Consider the following 23,107-nt stretch of genomic DNA (forward strand, 5'->3'; position numbering starts at 1 on the left):
GGGTGGTGTACACTCTGGGATGCAACAGCAAGCATGACAATGCAGTTTCTGGATGTTAAGCTGTTTACGATTTAGTGGGTAAAACAAACAGATACATAAACAACTATAATGTAGAACCAGTGCTACTATAGAACTGGATATGGGAAGCTATGGGAATGCAAAAGAGATTCAATATCTTAGTCTTGGGGAAGAAGAAAAAATTTTTTCATTTTCTCAGGGTACCTAAACAATGAGGAATAGTGAGCCAGACAAGAAGCAGGAAAAGCCCTTTATATAGTGGGACTAGAATGTGCAAAGACTCAGAAATGAAAGAAATAGTATTTCTAGAAAAATTACTCAGATAATCGGAGGCTTAAACAAGTGGAAATAATCCTGAACAGGCAAATCAACAAAGGACTTTATAAACTGGGTAAATCATAGAATGTATTATCTAAACTACTATGCTTTCAAAAGTGAAAAAGATGATACTAATAATTATGCTATAAATAAATAAATTGAAAATTGCAACAAATTAGGACTATTCCAGTCAAGCCAAGACATGTGGCTTTCCTTGTAATTGATGTATAATCCTCTTATCCTGAGGCTATTGAAGAATCATTGAAGGGTCTTAAGTAAGAGGGTAGGGAGGTGACATAGATTTTCATTTGACAAAAATTATTCTTCTGTGTGTGTTAGTTACTTAGTCGTGTCCGTCTCTTTGCAACCCCATGGCAGCCCACCAGGCTCCTCTGTCCATGGAATGCTCTAGGCAAGAATACTGGAGTGGGTAACCATTCCCTTCTCCAGGGGATCCTCCCGACCCAGAGACTGACTCCAGGTCTCCCACATTGAAGGCAGATTCTTTACCACCTGAGCCACCAGAAAAGCCCTGTAGTATGGATCACCTGTGGGTGAAGAAAGTAGAAGTGTGCAAAAGGAAGAGAAATAGAGAAGAAACAGATACGTGTGGCTTTGCTTCAGGTAAGCGAGGAGATTTCCTCTGCATGCAATCATGAAGGTGGTAAACAGTTGGTAAATTTTTTAAATATTTAGGAAGTAAAATTAACAAAAGTTTTGGATTGAGCATTTGAAGGACTTAGTAGTGAAAAAGGAAGTTGCAAACACAAGCACCATGTTCATGTTTCTGCCTGTGCAAACTGATTGGACTATAGGTTCTAACACACAGGGAGCAGCCGTGGAAAATGTTTATAAGAACCTGCACTGTATTTTGTGTACAAATTATTGTGGATTGGGGTAGTTGGGGAGGAGGTGTTGTTCCAAAGTGTGTGTGTGTGTGTGTCTGTGTGTGTTCATTTGCTCAGACACGTCCGATTCTTTGCAACTCCGTGGACTATAGTCCACCAGGGTCTTCTGTCCATGGAATTCTCCAGGCAAGAATACTGGAGTGGGTTGCTATGCCCTCCTCCAGGGGATCTTCCTGACCCAGGGATCGAACTCTCATTTCTTGCATCTCCTGCACTGGCAGGTGGATTACTTATGACTAGCACCATCTACAAAGCCCTCCAAAGTTAGACCAAGCCCTAAATGATCTTCTGAGCCGTCCCAGTGAATGGCTACATTTGATGCTGGGACAGAAATACCGGAGTCAGTAGGTAGAAAGCCCAACTCCTGTAGAATACCCAACAAAGGCACACATGAGCCACGGAATGGCTGATTTCTAAAATATCGAAGGAGCAACCCTGAAGTCTGTGTGAATAAAGCAACATGTCCATTCCCGAGACTCAGACAATGGAGAGGTCACATAATCTGAGTGAGAGCTTGAACAATGTGTAGTGAAGTCCCTTTAAAAAACTCAAGGTTTTTCTTTTGTTGCCTCTTCCTTCCTTAAAGGCACCAGATAATACAGAGGTGAAAGATAAGAGAAGTGTTAAGAAACCATAACAACAAGAAAGAATTAAAAGTCAGAATGAGGATGGCAGTCAACCACAGATGATCACTGTCAGTCTCCAGGGAGGAGGGTACAGGCTATAAAGAGTATAAAAATCATAAACAGAAGATCTATGACCAGAGTGGTTTGAACCAAGACCTGGGAGGATAAAATAGGAACCAACAGGGATGAACACTGGGCTGCATTCTTCATGAAATCCAACTGGATGATAGGGTATCACTAGCTAAGTCTGTCACAAAGCCCTGGAAACAAAATGTGGAAGCTCAATGATTTTATCTAAGTAATGGCATCAGAACACCAAAACCAAGAGAGACGCCCCTTGCTTCATTCCTTTATGTTTGCTTTCCAATCCATCTCTCAGAAGCCCTACTCTTCAGAGCAAAAATATGGCATTTGGGCTGCCTATCTCACAAGTCTTCTGTTTGTTTTTTTCTTTCTTTCTTCTTTAGTTTCACACGTTAGGAAGGTATGAGCAGTGCTAGCAGCATCAAATCTTTCCAAAATTCTTCCTCAATTAATTTCCTGTAGTACTTCTGCTTTTTCTGTGTGTATAATCCTATCCTCATCTATTTTCACTTATTCATTTTCAGAACTTTACACCTTTCATGAATATATCACTTAATATGCCTCAAGCCTGGTGCGCTGCAGTCCATGGGGTCACAAAAAGTCGGACACGATTGAGCGACTGAACTCAACTGAACTGAACTGATATGCCTCATAGTAGTTAAAGACATCCCTGATTCTGCTAGCTGAAAGACTTATTGTTTTGCTGTTTTGTTTTTTTGGTTTTGTTTTTTAACAACAGCACGTAGACAAAATCAGTGTGCATGAATGACAAAGTTTTTAAATCCCACTCTAATAATATTTGATCTTGGGCTAGTAACTTAATCTCTCAGTAACTTGGTTTATTCCTCAATGAAAAAGGAGATAATACTAGTACCGTACATAATAAATTGAACAGTTTTAAGAACACACGATGACATATGAAAAGCACATAATACAGTGCCTACCACATAATATAGACCCCAAAATGTTAGCATTTGTTATTACTGCTGTTACCTTTGCAATCTTGTGTGAATGACAATATTAATACAAATACGTGTTTTATTATGTATATGTTTATATGCATACACATAAAGCGACTTTTAAAGGTTAAGTGACTGGTTCAAGGTTATACATCACTAACTTGTAGAGCTTCAGTACATGATTTTGACCTCAGGTTCAGTGCCTTTCTGGGCAAACCTGAATACAGCATTCAAAGACATTTCAGGGAAAATATTCAGACCTTCTCTCAGATTGAACCTGAGGGTGTAACACTGCTGACAAGGGCCGTGCTCTTGCTTTTACTCTCTATGGTGGACAGATCACTGGACCCTTTCTAGTTACTCCTCGTATTTGCTATCTAATCCTTAAAGTTGAAAAGAGCACACTCAGTTGACCACTTATGCACATGTGTATGTGTTGTCCTGGCTATACATTATTGTGTAACAATCTACCCCAAAACCTAGTGGATTAGGATCATAATAAAGATTGATTTTGCTCATAAATCTGAAATTTGGGCAAGGCTCAGTAGGAAAACTTTGCTCCAAAAAGTTCGCTCATCTTTGCTCCAATAATTTCCGTTGGAATAGCTCAAAAGAGGACTGGAGAATACATGTTGAAAAATGGCTCAGTCCCATGCCTGGCAATTGGTGTTCTGAACTGAGAGCTCCACTGGGCTGGGCACTGAGCTCTGTTCCTCTCCATATGGGTAAGGATGCCCATGTTTCACAGACTGCTTCACTGAGTTCAAGAGTGCACATCCTGAGAGAAAGTCAGGCAAGAGCTGTGTCATTCTCATGGCTGACTTCAGAAGTCATACAGAGGCTCTTCTGGCTACTCCTTACTCAAGGAGATCACAGAGGTCCACCCCCTTTTAAGAATAGAGAACACGTGTACTTATGGTGATGGAGTGACAGGTCCAGCAAGGGCATGCATGTGAAGTGGGAAATATATACGCACATTAATGTCTATGCTTCATACTCAAATAAGTATATATTTCATAGCTATATGTGTACAAATATGTGTGACCTATTTGAGCTATGTAAAATAAACAATCTCACTCTGACAGTATGTCCTTTTTTAAAAATAGTTGCTCAGTCGTGTCTGACTCTTTGTGACCCCATGGACTATAGCCTGCCAGGCTCCTCTGTCCATGGGATTTTCCAGGCAAGAATACTGGAGTGGCTTGCCATTTTCTTCTCCAGGGGATCTTCCTGACCCAGGGATTGAACCCAGATCTCCTGCATTGCAAGCAGATTCTTTACTGTTTGAGCTACAGGAAGACCTTTTTAAAAATAATTATATGTTTACTAATTTATAGAGCTTCCCAAATTGCTCTAGTAATAAAGAATCTGTCTGCCAGTGCATGAGATGCAAGACATGTGGATTCGATCCCTGGGTTGGAAAGATCCCCTGGAGTAAGAAATGGCAACCCACTCCCATATTCTTGCCTGGAAAATCCCATGGACAGAGGAGCCTGGTGGGCTGTAGTCCATGGGGCACAAAGAGTTAGACACAACTGAGAGACTGAACAAACACACACAAGCAAACTAACACCTCGGAACAAACCCTCCTCCCCAACTACCCCAGTCTACACTAATTTATACGTAAAACACGGTGCAGGTTCTTATAAACAACATTTGTCTGTCCTCCACTAGAATGAAGTTCCACAGAGGCAGGAACTTCATAATATTTTATCTACTGCTATATCCTTACTATTCTCAACACTGCCTGGCCTGGCACATAGCAGGCACTCAGTTTGTTGAATGGATGAACACATGAATGGATCCTGCCTCCAGTGTGCAGGGCCATAAGTTCGCCAGCACAGATAGTGATTCTCAGGCTGGCCACTGAGGCACATCTGTTTAAAGAAAGGTTGGTGTTGGTCTCTTCCAGAGATAACACACTTGGCAAAGGACAAAGAAAGAACATTACTGAAGCTCCTGACACCTGCATTTGCAACCCCATGGAAAATATAACTCTGTAATCACTTTTTCTCTGCATTTCGTTTCTCTTTCATAGACCAGCCATTGCCAGAAGCTTCAGCAGAGGGATTTTTTGGATGGCAGCTGTGAAGTATTAAGAAAAAGGCAGTGACAGATATAAGGGTTTTATTTGCCTTCCACAAGATGCAATGTGTGAAGTCTCATAAAGTCATGGTTAATAAGTTGCCTGTGTTTGCCTGGAGGTGTTTTCAGTAGCTCATAATAGTATTTATTTCCGAAAGTATATCTTTTGGCACATTAAGGGTCAAGTAAAAATAACGTGAAAAGACCTTCTTTGACTTTTGAAAAATTAAAGCCCTCAAAGCATAGAAAGCAATAAAAGATTATTAATGTGCCTTTTGTCAGGTATGAGATACGTTATGATGAATTCCTTGTGACAAGTATCTCCCAGCTTTGGTTGTAAACACTTACATCGGCTGCTAATTGTGATCTCCAGCTGGACCCTTGACACTCTGAGGTGCTTCCTCAATAGGCATTGTGGTTGTGATGAAACACTAATAGTTAGAGTTAGGGAACAGAGATTAAATTCATGAATTACATTATGTTTCTCTGGTACAGCATTTTTCTAAATCTTAAATTTTGATTTAAAGTGCCAAAAAACACAAAATGCTAAAAATAGGATAGTCAACACTATCAGAGAATGTCAAATGCCTCTTTACTCAAGATCTCTACAGATGTCATTAAGATTGTTTTTTTTTGTTTAGCACTGTAGCAGAGCAGTAATTTATGAATTCTCTTATTCTTTTCTGTTAGTATCAACATCAGTGTTATATAACCATATGATATACAACCTAGACATTAATAAAATAAATGCATATGGAAAGAAGATACTACTTGTTAACCAGTATTAGAACATGATCTTTCAGACCATTTTCAAGAAGTGGTTATGGATTTGAATTATCACTTCCAAAAAAATCTGTGAACTGGTAAAGAAATCAGAGAATATCCTTTCAAATTATCTTTGTAAACATTATTCTCCAATGTAGTTCTAGTGGACATGGTGTGGGAGAACCGCTAAGAATGATGGAAAGATCCAGTGGGCAGTGTTAGATTTGGAAAATTAACACCTTTGGTTGAAACATCAGTAAAGGATTTCACTACTAACATCAGCAACATTATCATCAGCATGATGTGCATGTTTGTTAGGTGCTCAGTCGTGTCCAGCTCTTTGCAGCCCTATGGACTGTAGCCAACCATGTCTCCTATATTACAGGCAGATTCTTTACAGTCTGAGCCACTGGGGAAGCCCCATCTATCTTGTGTATATTAATACATTTACTCACCAACAATAATCCTCTGAGGCAGATAATGTTAGTAACCCATTTTACAAATGAGCAGATTGAGGGAGAGAAAAATTAAGTGTTTGACCAGTGTCACAGGGCTACAAGAAGATGTAGTCAAGATTTCAACCTAGCTGTTGTTTCCTGTGTCCATGCTCTTAATCACGTTGCTCTGCTGCTTCAAGAAATCACAGCACTGCCTCTAAAGAAAATATAAAGTTCTAATTCAGCAGGTGATCTTATAATGAAAGTTTGGAATGCCATCAGGGATTGGGGTACAGGAACTGAACTGCAATTTGAGACTTGGCATGTGCATAGTAGAAATAGTATTTAATCTATGACAGGAAATAGCTCATCTAACCCTTGAAACAACCCAAAGTAGTAGGTACTTGATTTATAGATAAAAACTAGTTCTGAGAAAGATTCAATAACTTGTTCATAGTCAATAGTCAGGAGCCACTATGAATTTAGGCTATCTCATTCTAAATCTGTGCTTGTATTCACTGTCCTCATGGGTCTCCATGCTAGAAGCAGAGTAGAATCCTCAGCAGAGCCTTTCATGAATACTTCAGCCTAGGTCCCATTTCTGATTATTCTAATTAGTTGGTCTTGGATGGGGCCAAGAAATAGGGAGTTTATGAAAGCTCCCGCTGGGAATTTAATGTGCATCGAGAGCCAAGATCACTACTCTATTTGATACTGTTCCTCTTCTTAGTTATCTTTCGTCTCAGCCTCCTAAAATGCAATAATCTAGGTTATCCTTTCCAGGATGGGGTAAGGTATGAAAAGAACACTTCCGTGGTTGAAAATATCCAGTGCTTTCTTATATAGGTTTTACTGTATAAGACATGGACATTAGATGTGAAGTGGAGTTCTTTACCCAGCCACATATAACAAGGTATCTGAGTAGGATGTCATAATTTTAAATTCATTTTTTTCCTGATTTTCCTGACAAGTAATCTTCCCAGAACATATGAGCTATTTAAATTGCCTTCTGAACTGTATTTTTATCTTTAGTACACCTGGCCCACACATCCTCTGATTCACAAAAGGATAATATAGGGGTCACCTGAAATCATGCTGCTTTACATTTGGTTAAAGAAAGTGTCTCACCAAACTAGAGTTTAGATAACAGTAGAGATTTGTTAACTCATTATATGAAAAAGCCTGTCATTCTGTGGTTTCATTTATTTCTTTTTAAAAGTCAAAGGAAAAGAAAGAAAACATTGAGCTAATAGGCAAGTCTGAAAAGAATAAGAATGAAGAAATACAACCCCTAAAATATAAAGCCTGACATCTGTTTATCATGTGTTAACTATTTGATGAGGTGGAAATGCATATCTGGGCTGTTTATGTGACCGGATAAAAGTGATTAAAAGAAACAAGCACAAATCCAACATCTCTGTTTTAGCAAATGACCTGTCTGTATAGGCTTTGCACTGGAAGGGTTAATAATAACGCTTACAGAGGCAGTCAAACAGAAGTTGGTACTGTGTTGCAGAGATAAACCAGTGTCCAGTGGCTAAGTGCTTTGGCTTATCTGTGAAATGTGGCTAAAGACTCAGGAAGTAAGAAAGAAAGTATGGATATAAAATCTGCTGTGGTAATGGAGGCCAGGGAAGCAAGGTAATATGAAACCACAATTTTAAGTAAATTATAGTCTTCCTATCACAAAATGTACTATCATAAAACAAATATAACTATAATGTGTGGAATTTTACTTTCATTTATCTTTTTATTACATCTATCAAAAAGCAGGTTAAGTCTACCTGATAAAAATGTTTCTCCACTGGAAAGAGTTACACTTTCTTGAAAATTCAATTGCTGGTAAATAAACAGTAAAATACAGACTTTTCTATCTTTAGAAATAGAGTTATGTTTTAATAATTTTGAAGTCATAGAGGTCATCTTTCATCCTAAACTGTATAATAGAATTTAATTGATTACTAGGTTTTTTTGGATTAACTCCATAATTTTCTCCTATTCACATTCTCTAGAAAATAGTCTATTAGTCAAAGATAGAGCCTCTGAATTTTAGCTTCATTTTTACCACCAACATAAATTTTTAAACTCCACTATCATTTATAGAACTTTGATCTGCAGTCAGACATGATTTCTTCATTGAGTAAAGAGTTTCGTTTCCAAAAATATATTATTTTCACTCCATCTCTTTTAATGTCATATTTACCTGGTACAAATAGTTTTAATAAAAAGCAACATATTCATAATATAAAGAACACTTGACAAGGATCCACAGGATATAAACCCCCCAGTTCCTGGGTTATCCTGGATTTGAATCTCTGCTTTATACACTGTAAGCTGTGGACAAGCCACCATCTCTTCATCTGTCTTCACTTAAGTCTCCTTGTGCCTGACTTGCAGTGTTGATATGAAGATGGTGATATATGTGAAACTGCTTTGAAAATCATTAATTACTTTATAAATGTAGACACTGTAATCAAAACCTTCCTAAATCATGACATCTGCATCTCATTCTTTGGCAGCAAGATAGAGAGAAGCGCTTCTAGTCATGTATCTTGTGTATCTCAAGAGTTGTGGATAAAACCCTGATTAGAAGAAACTGGCTTCATTTAGTGCCCTTGAACAACCATTTAAAAACTTCTCTGCCTCTCTTATCCCATTTGTGATAATTGTATACATTCCCTGAGGTGGATTTAGAAGGAATAAGAGCCACACACACTTTTGTTCTGTGCTACCAAGGAGACATACACCATTAAGTTATCAAACGATATCACTGTGCAACCCATATGTTCTTACTTCTAACATTTTCATCTTACAACAGTTTTTTTTTTCTTCTGAAAGATTGGGCCTAAAACAAGATTCTCTGATTAGAACATATCTCCATTCATCTCATTTTTCATTTCTCAGAACACAAGAAATGTTTATTAGATATTTTCACTGCATTTGTATCCAAGCCAAATGTGAAAACATAGCTGTCTCCTGCTTCTCAACGGCAGGAGAGGAAATGAAAAGGGAAGCCTGGAGTATCTTTGCTGGGTTGCATGTGTTTTCTCCCCACCTCTATCCCTGACCTCACTGTCCCCATTAGCACTTTCCTAGCAGCATCTATGGGCTTCCCGGGCGGTGCAGTGGTAAAAGAATCCGCCTGCCAATGCAGGAGACGCAAGAGATGCAAATTGATTCTGGGGTTAGAAAGATCTTTTGGAGTAGGAAATGGCAACCTGTTCCAATATTCTTGCCTGGAAAATTCCATGGACAGAGGAGCCTGGCAGGCTACAGTCAGCGGGGTCTCATAGAGTTGGACACAACTCAGCATACACACACGTATTGGCATCTATACAGCCGTGATATGGTTTAATGATATTTGTGTGTGCTTTCAAAGGCCATTATTGCTGTTTTGACCATCTCTTCCGTGGGGACTGAGAGCGGGCCTTCTGTTTTCTTGTAATTCAGACAATAGCCAAGACAGTACTCAGCATATGCTTTACAGGCCAACTGGACAGACAGCCTGGCTCCCCACTACCTGGCCTGAGGGCCAGAAATACTGAGGAGACAGAACTGGGCAACTAGGGATTCTGTGCACCCGGTAAACAGACATCTGTTGCTCTTACCTGCTAGTCAAGCAGGATGATCCAGTGTTTCCCAAACACAACCTGTGCTTTCCCAAGCCCACGTTTAATTATGTTACTTTGCTCATGACGCCCAGCCCCCAGTTTTAAATATTTTAATCATCTTTCAAAGGTGTCTCCAGTGCCAGCCACAGCCCTGAAATTTGTGCATTTCTTCCAAAATTTTGTCAGCTATCTGTCCTATGATGGGGCTTCCCTATTGGCTCAATGGTAAAGAATCCATCTGCAATGCAGAGGACACAAGTCCAACCGCTGGATCAGGAAGAGCGCCCGGAGTAGGAAATGGCAACTCCAGTATTCTTGCCTGGAAAATCCCATGGACAGAGGAGCCTGATTTACAGTCCATGAGATCACAAAAGAGTTGGACACGACTTAACAACTGAGCATGCATGCATCTGTTCTGTGAATCTCTATGATTCTTGATTCATTGCCATCTTAGGTGACGACATATTCTTTCTTGTAGACACTTTTTATTTATTTTCCTATTGTTTGAGCCCTCTAACAAGAGACATTAGCTGTTACTTAACCCCACTGTAAGTTTTTTTTGAGTCATTAAGTGAGGATTACAACAGTAAACCTATCTCATAAAATTGTTTTGAGGCTAAAATAAATTAACATAATACAGAACTTAGACGAGTGTCTGTGTGTGTGTATGTATGTGCTCAGTCACTCAGTCATGTCTGACTCTTTGTGATCCTTTTGGACTGTAGCCCACCAGACCAGTGCTAATACATTGTAAATATTATATAAGTTATTATTTTTAATAATAATGCCATTGTACCTATCATATGTATTATGAATATGTATGTGGATATTTTCTGTGTTTTTTTTTAAACTTAACTTATCCTTCATTATGCTCCCAGACTAGCCTAGTTTCTAATATTTAGTAAGTTCTGAATAAATGTTTTTAAATAAGTAAATAAAAAAATACAGCCCCATTGCCATTGCTGCAATTCTGTAGGGATAGCATTTTGCCTAAACTAAATTGACATTACTTTAGTTTGATGAATTTCTAAGCTATTCAGTGGTTTAGTGAGGAATATATCTTTATAAAACTTCCAAATGTCCTCAAATACAGGGTATAATATGTAATTTTTTATTCATTCACTTAGCTCAGCTGTTAATTTTTTATTCATTCGCTTAGTTCAGCTGTTCATAAATGCAAATCTCAGTTAAAGTACCTCAATCCTTATCTTACTATTTTAATTACATGATCCATAACAATGTAAAGTGATTCAAATATCTAAACATAATATTTATAGTTAGAAAGCTAGTTGACCTAGGGATTCAACCATTATGTTAATATTTGTATGTGCTAACCCATTATTGGTTTCTATAGAGTTTTATCCTGAACAGTTTCAGGAGCTCTTGCAGACAAAATTAATAACATTAAATCCACTATCTATTTGCATATGAATTTCTTTTAAATTTTTAACAGACTTGATTTTGTAGACAAGTTTTAGATTTACAGCAAAACTGAGAGCAAGATACAGAAATTTCTCGTATATCCCTGCTCCTACACAGACATACTCACCCCCATTATCAACATCACTCACCAGATTTGTCTTTTTTTTTTTTCAACCAAGGATGAATCTAATTTCATAACATTGTAACCACCCAGAGTCCATAGTTCACCTTATTATTCACTCTTGGGGTCATACATTCTGTGCGTTTAGGCAAAAGTATAATAACCTATATCCAAGATTTTCATTGCCAAGTATTATTCACTGCCCTAAAAATCTGTGTTCTGAGCGTCCAGTTCAAAATGGTGAAGTAGAAGGATGTATACTTATCTCCTCCTGCAAGAGCACCAAAATCACAGCTAGTTGTTAAGCAACCATCAACTGGAGAACAGTGGAACCCACTTTAAAAAGATTCCCTATGTCCAAAGACAAAGAAGCCACAATGAGATGGTAGGAGGGACGCAAACATGATAAAATCAAATCCCATACCTGCCGGATGAGCAACCAGCAACCTGGAGAGCAATAATGTCAAAGTTTTCCCACTGCTGTGAAGGTTCTGGGCCCCATGTCAGGCTTATCAGTCTGGGGATCCAGCAAAGGGATTGGGAATCCTCAGGGAATCTAACTATCTCATTGTTGTTTTAATTTGCATTTCCATAATACCATATGGGAAAGATGGGGATCATTTTTTCATATGCCTGTTTGCCACATGTGTATCTTCTTTGCTCTGGTGTCTGATAAGATCTTTGGCCCATTTCTTAATCAGTTTATTTTCTTGTTGAATTTTAAAGGTTCTTCATATACTTTGTTAACAGACCTTTATCAGAAGTATCTTTTGCAGATATTCTGTCTTAGGCTGTGGCTTGTCTCCTGTTTGTCTTGAGTTTGTCTTTTACAAAGCAGTTTTTATTTTTGATAATGTTCAGGTTATCAACTATTTCTTTCATGGAACTTGCTTTGGTGTTGTATCTAAAAAGACATCACCATAACCAAAATCGTCTGTTTTTCCCATTACTATCTGTGAGTTTTGTAATTTTGCTTTTAGGTCTATGATCTATTTTGGGTTAACTTTGTGAAGGATATAAAGTCTGTGTCTAGACTGATGTTTCACATGTGGATGTCCACTTGTTTCAACACCATTGGTTGAAGAGACTCTCTTGGTTCCATTGTATTGCCTCTGTTGTTCTGTCAAAGATAAATTGACCATATGTATAGAGGAATTTCTTTTTAATTTAAGGAGCTATTTTAAACTTTATATGTTCTATTGTGAAACCCCTCTTCAGGCAAATGCCATGGCCTGCTATTTGGAAATGAATAACTGTCTAAATTAAGAACCAGAAAAATCTTTCTCAGAAGATATGTAAAGCTGAAGATAAATTTCATTAAACTAATTTATCTAAACTTCATGTAAGATTACACACTCATGAAGGTACTTCTAGATGAAAATGGATATCAGACACACCCTGATTTCCATTAGACTAGCCCTGGTTTCCTTTAGGCTATGAATACGAAGATTAGGAATTATTTTCACAAGCAACTGAAATCTGCCAAACAAATCACTTGAAGCGTGAAAATGCTAAGCTACTGCCTCACAAGATGTTTGCACTTCTCAGTGGCAGAATGAAGTGGGATGAAGCTCTTTTTACAGTAATTTTAGAATAGAAACAGTAGCAGCTTTAGTGTTTTGGTTGGGGCCCCCACAAAATAAAATTTATTTCACTATTACAAGTTAAAAGCTTTCAGATTTCTGGACTAAAGAATATGATGTTTTTTTCCCAAAGTGAACTTACTAGTTTTATTGATTCTCTTCTATTTTGATTTTACATGCCAGAGTAGGGGAAATATGTTTCTTTAACATATACCAATGTTGTTTTTCCTACCACAAAAGTTTTCCATTTTGTTTTTACCTTAAATGCACTGCATATTACTTTCAATAGGTTTGTTCTATTATTAAATTGTCAAATCTAGTAAAACTTTTGGTTGTTTTTGGTACATAAAAATATATATTCTTCTGTTTCTTAAATAGATCTATATTTAGGTAAGATCTAAGTATCTATCCTGTCAATGTACTTACTCATCAAAACTAAGTGGGAATGGTAAAGGTCTGGTAACTTATTTGAATGGAAGCTAGTAAATTGAGATGGGGTGAAAATGACTTTTAATAAGCAAAATTATTTATTGAGGATACATATGTGTCTCACAGGTTTCTGTGATTAAGAGATACTGCTCTGCTACTAAATGATATTGATGGGGTTGCTAGTTGCATTCCACAATTTAAACGTAAAACTTAAAATGGGAATACTTAAGAGTATTATGGTGTGTTGCCACATCAAAAAAATATAAATCTATATATTTATAATTAGTAAAAACAGCTTTGTCTCTAGTGACTTTTCCCCAAAAGAAGAGCCTCTTCTGAATTTTACCTGCCTTCAAACTGAAGGTTTGAGGCTAGAAATTTTATTTGCTCTTCTACCGTGTCTTCATTAATTTATGATTCATCTTTTCTGACTGTTGATCCTTCATATTTTAAATTCTCTGATCAATAGAATTGACTCTTCTAATTCTATATGTCAAAGCTAGAAATTATTCCAGCCTTATAAACACCTCCTGGGGACAGATTAGCAACAGTATAAGTTTTAAGAACCTTTCTATTTAATTTGTTCAAAGAACACTTATTTTCTGATAATATAAACTTAGAGGTCTTTTGTCTTGTTTGTCAAATAATGCTTATTATCTAACAACTGAAGAGTATAATCTTTGGGGGAAATTGCTGGGTCTCTAAGTGGTGTTTTATGTTTGCTTCTGGCTTCGATTTCAGAAACCACTTGGTTTTCTGTTTTTAGATAAATGACATGTGCAACACTGTGATGATGACAATGCTAACCTTTTATTACTCAGCTTGGATTTTTCCATTTGGTTCTCTTTGACCCTCACTCAAATTATCAAAAGCTCAGAAAAAAAAAGAAAAAAAAAAAAAAAGACGGCTGTTAGCAATAGTCAACATAAATGTAAACCTGGCTACCTCTTCACTGACTCCAATCTGTCAACTTGGAAACATGTAAATGTATCCATTATTTAGCTTCTATTTAGTTTTACTCCAAATTAAAGCATGTTTTTAAAACATTTGATATAATTGGAGTACTCAAAACACCATAATGATTTATATTTCTGACATACTGGTATTTTGTGTTTCCTTTACAGAAGTTTACATTTTTTAAACTTAGGATTTTGAAACTAAAACTGATTTCAAGGGTTTATAATTGTCAGTAGCAAAGCTTTACATTTATGTCTGGTATATGCTTTTGTTCTTATTATAGGAATAGAAAAAAGACCTGCAGTAATGCACTCTTTCAGTAACATCTTTAACTCATTGTTTTAAAAACAAGTCTTAAGGCGTGTTGTCCTGTAACCCTTACTCACATCATAGATCCTAAAGGGAAACTCTGTATATATAATGCCCTCCATTCTTCACTCCCATATTACTCCCCAAGATTCAATCCAGGATGAAATCACACAGTTCCATTGTAGTTCCTCTACTCAGGGTCACCAATGATCTTGATTTAAAATGTTTAGAAACTGTTTTCAGAACTTTCCTTTGTTACCCTTGGTGAAGCAAGGATTACTTGAAATTCTCTGTCTTTGGCCATTCAAGCTGCTCTAACAAAAATATCATAAGCTGGGTGGCTTATAAACAACAAACACATATTTCTCACAGTTCAAGAGGCTGGGAAGTCCAAAATCATGGTGCCATCAGATCTTGTATCTGGCGAGGGCCCTCCTCCTGGTTCATGGATAGCTATCTTCTCACTGTGTCCTCATATGATGGAAGGGATAAGGAATCTTTGTGAGGTCTCTTTTATCAGGGCACTAATCCCATTCATCAGAGCCCCACCCTCATGATCTTATTACTTTCCAAAAACCTCCACCCCCAATACAATCACTTTGAGGGTTAGGATTTTGACATATGAATTTTGAAGGGACATAAATATTTAACCTAAAGTATAGTCTCTCCTGATTTTTGTTCCTCCCTTCAGGTTTTTCCCTTTGCTTCTGTGAATAGTTATTCTAGTATCCTTTGCTGAATGCTAGAATATAGACCCCAGAAAAATTTGGAGCAAATTACATGTCTAGGAATCATCATGATAGAGATATAAATTAAAGACATTGCAGTGGATAAGATCTCCCAGACAGGATACATTCTGTAAGAATAAAAGAGGGACAAGTGTGGAAACCAGGAAAAGCCAGTTTATAAAGAGGGCTGGACAGTGCAGACCATAGATTATATTTAATATTTTTTATTGAAGTATAGCTGATTTACAATGCTGTGCCAATCTCTGCTGTAAAGTGACTCAGTTATGCATAAATATACATTTTTTAATATTCTTTCCCATTATGGTTTATCACAGGATATTGAATATGGTTCCCTGTGCTATACAGTAGGACCTTGTTTATCCATCTATATATAGTAGCTTGAATCTGCTAACCCCATACTCCCAGTCCTTTTCTCAGCCACCCTCCTCCCCCTTAGCAACCACAAGTCTGTTCTCTATGCATAGACCACATTTAAAAACAAACTTGTTGGATAAATATCCAAATTATTACAGTTTTATTATGACACATAGTTTCAGCATTATATCAGTGTATGAACAAGAGAATAAACTAGTTGTTCAGGTTCCTTTCAGACTTTGGATTCCATAATTGTAAATGACAATAACATTTTTACTTTTACAGCTACAACCTTAAGCAAGGAATGGATTTTAGTTATATCATTCACATTTTAGTGAAAGATGGCTGAATTCAAACCATGCGTGAAGCGAAAGTCAAAGTGTTAGTAGCTCAGTTGTGTCTGACTCTGTGACCCCATGGACTGTAGCTCCCCAGGCTCCTCTGTCCATAGAGTTCTCCAGGCAAGAATACTGGAGTGGGTAGCCATTCCCTTCTCTAGGAGATCTTTGCAACCCAGGGATCAAATCCAGGTTTCCTGCATGGAAGGTGGATTCCTTACCTTCTAGAAACCAAGGAAGCCCTGGTTCAGTAAGGGTGCTGGTACCTCACAAATGCAATCACAACTGTGATGGATTAGAAACAAGTATTATCATATAGGGCTGGAATGTAGTTAAAAGGGTCAGGTGCGCAAGCTTGAAATTTACAACTGTAGTTAGAACTGATGGATCTGAGACCAGAAGCTGCCAGCCCTGTGTGTCACCCCTTAGGGAGACTGGCTGGAGGTGGCCTTAAGGTTTGAGGAAAGACTTCAAAATCCACTCTGTCCTCTGCACCACATAACAGAGTATCAAAGTGCTTAGACATCAGAATGCCATCATACTTTTGAGCCATCCTTGATTTTACCAGTTATTAATATGTCATTAGATATAACACATTTTTCCATAGTAAATATGATTGTAAGTGTAAAGAATTCTAGAAAGACACAATTTTTTTCAGTGTAAATAAGTCTAGAGATCCTTTCATTCCTGAGAAAACAATTGCTTTCTATATAGCCTGATTATACAAAATACCAGTTTTACATAATAATTATGAAAGTGCTCAATCAATTTGGCTATTTTTTGTATTTGGAAGCCATTTCCTTCAAGACATTTTTAGGCTTTTGTGTTTGTTTATATAAATGCCATAAAGCTTAAGTTATAATGTAAAAATTATTCCATTAGGTTTCAACCTCAGTACACACACACACACACACACATAAACCCCTGCACAGTTGCCCACAGTCTCTTTATTAAGAGACTGATTTTGAGCTTGTGGTGTCTAGGTTTGTGAATAGGATAAAGGAAATTTTCACATAATTCCTGAAATCTTTGAAAAGCATTCCTGTTACTCAACTAGTAAAAACTCCGTTGGTGTGATTTTAATATTATAGATTTTTAAAAATATATTCTTGATCTACTTTGTGAAATATAGAGGTCAGGCTAACTGAAAACAAAAAATGGCCATATCAACAATGCTTTTAATACTGAGTATACAGACATCAACCAACTTGTCGATCTCTGTAGTAAAGTTACATGACTTTTCACATTAGCATTTAATTGAGTCCATAAAGGAGAAAATATGATTTAAATAGAAAAGAATGTGAAACACATGTTATATGTATATGAAAAACAGAGTCACTTTTTTATACACCAGGAACTAACTCAACATTGCAAATCAACTAATACTTCAATAAAAAAAAGAAAATGAGCTTCTGCATCAAGCTCACTATAAAAACATTAAAGAGATTTTTTAGTTTCAAGATTTCAATGGAAGTCAAAGACTGTGCTGCTTCTGGCTTCCCCAGTGGCTCAGTGGTAAAGAATCTGCCTGCAATACAGGAGACTTGCAGAGCTGCTGGTTCCATCCCTGAGTTGGGAAGATCCCTGGAGTAGGAAATGGCAGCCCACTCTAGTATTTTTGCCTGGGAAATCCCATGTACAGAGGAACCTGGCAGGCTACAGTCCATGGGGTTGGCAAGAGTTGGACGCGACTGACTAAACAACAACAACAACAGATAAAATAAATTCCATTGAGCTCTCATTGGCCAAAGTGGGTAACAAATCAAATTGATGAAGTCATGATGCAAGTCAAATACCCTTGCACACCAAGTCTGTTATAAATTTAATAATGCTTTAATGTGAACACTTCTAAATTTTAAAGGGACATACCAAGTGTAGAGCAATGGCCTAATCATTTCCATCAGTTTTATTAAGTAAAAAAGCATAAATTGTTTGAATAATCACTTGGAGTTCTTGGTAACAAAATGTGATCTATGCTAATGCAACCAAGCTCCATCTCTTTCTCAACATGCTTTTGTCCAAATAAAACTGTCACTGGAATTACTTAGTTTTCTCTACAACCACCAATGTGTTCCAGTAATTTAGATTTCGTGCCTCCTTCAGAGATTATAAGCAAAGGCTAGCAATTCCAGCTTCCCAGGTGGCTCAGTGGTAAAAGAATCTGCCTGCTAACGCAGGAGATGCAGGAGACATGGGTTCGATCTCTGGGGCAGGAGGATCCCCTGGAGAAAGATATGGCAACTCACTGCAGTATTCTTGCCTAGAAAATCCCACGGATAGAGGACCCTGGTGGGCTACAGTCCATAGGGCTACAAAGATTTGGACACAACTGAACAACTGAGCACAGCAATTCCAGAGAAAATAAAGCAGGTTCCTATGCTTTCTCAGCAATTCCCACTTCTAATTGTAGTGGAACTGATTTACGAAAGAGGAGCATAAATTCCTTTACTCAGTTTCCTTTTTCTTTTTAAAGAAACTTCTTTAAAATTTCACTGCCTTTCACTGTGTTTTAATCCTTGATGTAATTAATTGTTTTTTGAACTGGTAAAAGATACAGAAATGTTCAAAGGAAGCAATGTTTATGGTTTCTAAGTGAAATAGTTCGATTCAGTTTTATTCAGGAGTTATCTATTGTAAAAATTTCATAGTTATTGTTGTGGATCTTAAAAGTATTGCAAGAAGTTCCATTTAAAATATATTTATTGTTTATTATGAATGTTATATTGTTCTAGTTACACTTTTTTAATACTATGTTTCATTGAAAAAATTATAGATGGCCCAAATATAATAGCTAAGATATATAATCAAAGTATTTAAATTAGAATTTAAAAACTAATTCTTATTTTTGCATGTATCAGTTCTCCATTTGGTATATTAAAAAATACAGGTTTATTAATATTAATGCATGTTATTGAAAGTTACACTCCTTTATTTCAGATCCAAGAAGTTAGCAGAGATAATGAGCAAGAAAATCGCTATGAAGAGGGTATTACCTCATTTTCTACATGTTCTCCTAGTAAGTGCTCCTCTATGTTACATATATACATAACACTTAAATTAAGGTATTTGTAACTGGTAAAGTCAAACTGAAGAGAGTGTGGAAAAACACAAAGAGCGTTGGACGACATCTAATTAATGGTATGACTTTGAGCATATCATCTGGTAGAAATATTACTACATTATCTCGCTAATTTAAATAGTTCTAACAAGTTCAGTGTTTAATAATCAAACCAGCAGTTTTTCCTACCCAAAGAAAGTACACTAGTCAGTCTGATATAAATGTTCTGTGATAACTATATTTTTTTGATTTTTTTAAACAAAGTCACATTATTTTCAGACCTTAGTTTTCTCAGATAAGAAATGAGTTTGCACTAGTTCTCTCTAAGGTCCCCGCTAGCTGTAATAGAATGTAATTCTATATATAACGACTGAAGACAACCAGAATCTTCCTCCATGTACATAATTCTACCCATCATGCCTGACTCCATAGGTTCACAACAGCTTGCTCACTGGGCTAGTCTGATGGGCATCTCCCACTCAACATTTCTAAATCTGAAAGCCCCCAATCATGCCCAAATCCACTCTACCTGCTGATATTGCCATGTCAGAAAATGAAGATTTCTTCCTTGTTCAATTCAGTCCCAAAACTTGGAGTCACCCTTTTTTACTTTCTCTCCTATCCCACTTCCAATGTGTCAGATAGTACCGTGAACTCTTCCTTCACAATACAGCCAGTATTTCCTTACCCTATCACACCGTCCACTCTGGCATCAGCTCTCCCCTGGATTGTCGCAATAACACAGTGGCTCTTAATGGAGCACTATTTTCTGTTCTCAACAGAGAATGCATGTCAGTGAATGGAGATTTTTGTTGTGGTCATGAGTTGAGAAGGGAGTTTTGCTAAAAATTCTGCTAAATATCCTGCAATACACAGGACATGCCCCAGGAAACACAGGATTATCTTCTCAAAAATGCCAGTAGTACTCTGTTAAGAAACCTTGAAACAGCTGCCTTCCCATTTGCCCCTAATATTCTGTACTTCATGAAGGAACTATTCACACTTCTGCTCCAAATTCTCCTGTTCTTACCTCAAGTCATTTGCACTTTGAACAGGTCACAGCTGATGCTCCACAAAACTGCCTACCAGTTTTTCAACTGATGGGATGACTTGCAAATCAAATAATATTAAATGCAATTCCTTAACTAGCATACTTTGGCAAAATCAGTAAACTCTTCAAACACTAGGGCAGAACACAAAATCATGCTAAATGATAATGTAATCAATTGATGCACTAAATTTTAAAGTTATACATTTAATATCATTTTAATGATTTATTATCATTTTAGTGGTAATGAAAGTGATGTAAAGGCCATCATTGATAATGACCATATATTTATTATGACATTTATTCTCAGAAGTACTACCTATAATAAGAAGACATTATTTCAGCTATTGGTACAGAACAACCTCAATTCTACAGACTGTTGGGACCTGAAACTGTCACCGATATGAAATTCTGTGCGATTGGACTCAGGCCTCTGACTCTTTCCTTAGAGAAGAGGTGAAACATAGAACACCCTAAGTCAGCAAATTTCCATTGGTATCATTTCTGTGAAGTTTCCTAAAACCCACTGACCCACCATGTATGACTCTAGGGCTGTATTCCAGGTTTGGGCATATTTGACAAGGACTAAGGAGACACTGTTGCTTAGACAGTGTTACATAAAATAGACTACATAAACTGAGCGTGTTGACATAAAGGTAGCTGTAAGGAATTGCCTATAGCATGAATGTAATTCTAAGTTGATGATCAATTTGCCCAGACAGGAACAGTGAAGTCCTTTTGCTAGCCTGAGCAATGATTTCTTTCCAGCCACTCCATCATTTACTCCATCAGCATATCTAGAAACTCCTTTATTTCAGGCTGTGTTTGGGGTTAGAGGCAGAAAGATGAATGAGGTCTGTGCAGAGATCTGTGCAAGAACGAAACACCGTCTGCTCTGCCCCAGCTGATAGTTAAAGAATCTTGGTTGCAGTTCTAATACTGGCAGCTAGACCTTTCTTCTTTCCCACAAGAAAAATGAGAGAAATTAAAAATAAAATTCATGTAGAAATATGTAGTACCATCATGGACATGATTTTCCCACATGATTGATTTTTTTCTCCTGTTGCTAAAAAATCTCTACAGTGTAACTCTTCATATAAAAAAAATTCCTCTTTGTCTGTACTCTGCCATTTGTCTTCTTTAGCTGTGTTTTAGTTTAACAAAACTTTGAAACAACAGTTATTTGCTTTTCTATTGCACTCATGACAGCAATTCGCCTTTTCCCTCCAGTATAGATTCCAAAGTTCATTTCAAACTTTTGTGAATACTTTATTTAGAGCAGAATTTCTATAAAGAAAATATAAACCACAAGTTTTAAGATTTAAAGTTATTGCATTATATATTATTCTATTTTCTTCCTAAGTGGCTAGAGGGCATTTATCGTGTACAGTGTAAACACAAATAATGGAATCATGATTCTTAGAGTAGAGGAAATTTGCCTGAATCATTTGGTTAAATTTCAAGATAGAATAGATTTTTTTGGTGAGAGAACTGAGCCTGAGCAATATTTACCTACTCAGCTCAGTGCTCTGTGATGACCTAGAAGGATGGGATAAGCGGGTGGGAGGGAGGCTCAAGAGTGAGGGGATATGTGTATATTTATAGCTTATTCAGAAACCAGCAGAATGTACAGCAGAAACCAGCACAACATTGTAAAGCATTATCCTCTAATTAAAATTTTTGAAAAAAATTTTAAAAGTAGAAATTTTTTTAAAAGTAGAAAAAATATTTACCTATTGTTGGTAATTTAGATGCATTCCCAATGGAAAAATATCAACACTTTATCAAATAGTATTTTTAAGAATTAAGATGTCATCTGGTGATAAATGTTAAATAATTAAGAATCACAGACTCATTTGATCACAGTATTTATAAGCAAGATAAGATTTTTGTTCCTTGTCTTTACCTTTTCCATCACTTACTTATTACTTGTTAGGTTGGTTATATTGTTGTCTACTAAAAATATGGTAATGCAGTCATATACTGAATCTGCTCAAACAATAACTTTAGAGAATTGCAATATTATTATATATGTAATATCAGAATATTACATATTATTATTGTGTATGAGAGTGTCATAAACTGAAGTAGCAGGATGTAATGGAGCTCTCTCGGTAAATATTTTAAAAGCTCAACAATGGCTATTCACCAAAACTACGCGTTTGTTAGCTTTCTCCTGTATCAGTTGATAAAAGTTTAATTAACATTACCACCACTTCTGTACCAAGTTACAAAACATTAACTGCCTCCAGATGGAGTGTTTAAATGAAATCCTACAATCTTTATCATAAACAGCCGTACAGAGCCCAGATCTCCACCATAAAAGCTGGTCTTACAGGCAGAGGTCAGAAGAAGCCAAAGTGAATGAAACGGCAGAGGAAGAAGAAGAGCATGAATCAGGCATGGAGGCAGAGCACGGCCCTCCAGAGGTGGACAGTGAGAGTGAGAACCAGTACGATGACTTGTATGTGTTCATTCCCGGAGACAACCCTGAAAATAATTCCCAAGAGCCCCTTGTGTGCCCCAGACCACCTCTCCCCCCACCACGACCTGTAACCACTGCCTTCCAACTGGAAAAACCTCACTTCCCAGTACAAGGTAAGTTTAAGTTTAAAACAACTTTGAAACTTTGACACGCTTACACAGCATACAGTATAGCAGTGGTGAAGCTATACAAAGATCACCATTTAAAACCAAAAGAAACTTTCCTCCTGGTCTTTAATATCTAAAACCTGCTGCTGCTGCTAAGTCGCTTCAGTTGTGCCCGACTCTGTGCAACCCCATAGACGGCAGCCCACCAGGCTCCTCCAAGCCTGGGATTCTCCAGGCAAGAATACTGGAGTGGGTTGCCATTTCCTTCTCCAATGCATGAAAGTCAGAAGTGAAAGTGAAGTCTCTCAGTCGTGTCCGACTCCTAGCAACCCCATG

At 37.1% G+C, this 23,107-nt stretch overlaps 1 protein-coding gene across 2 annotated transcripts in view; it reads left to right on the forward strand.

Moving 5' to 3' along the window:
• The window catches only part of BANK1 (B cell scaffold protein with ankyrin repeats 1), a 321,586-nt gene that overhangs the window by 250,008 nt on the left and 48,471 nt on the right, over nucleotides 1-23,107 (forward strand). For both annotated transcript variants that reach the window (XM_086406760.1, XM_086406761.1), the window contains exons 8-9: nucleotides 19,011-19,089; nucleotides 22,475-22,777. In XM_086406760.1, the coding sequence (XP_086262886.1) occupies nucleotides 19,011-19,089; nucleotides 22,475-22,777 (382 nt within the window). The remainder of the gene's footprint in view (nucleotides 1-19,010; nucleotides 19,090-22,474; nucleotides 22,778-23,107) is intronic.

The sequence above is a fragment of the Bos grunniens genome, chromosome 6, assembly GCF_055505025.1.
Source record: "Bos grunniens cultivar Pamir isolate PY7600 chromosome 6, Bosgru_T2T1.0, whole genome shotgun sequence".
In the NCBI taxonomy this organism is placed as follows: domain Eukaryota; kingdom Metazoa; phylum Chordata; class Mammalia; order Artiodactyla; family Bovidae; genus Bos; species Bos grunniens.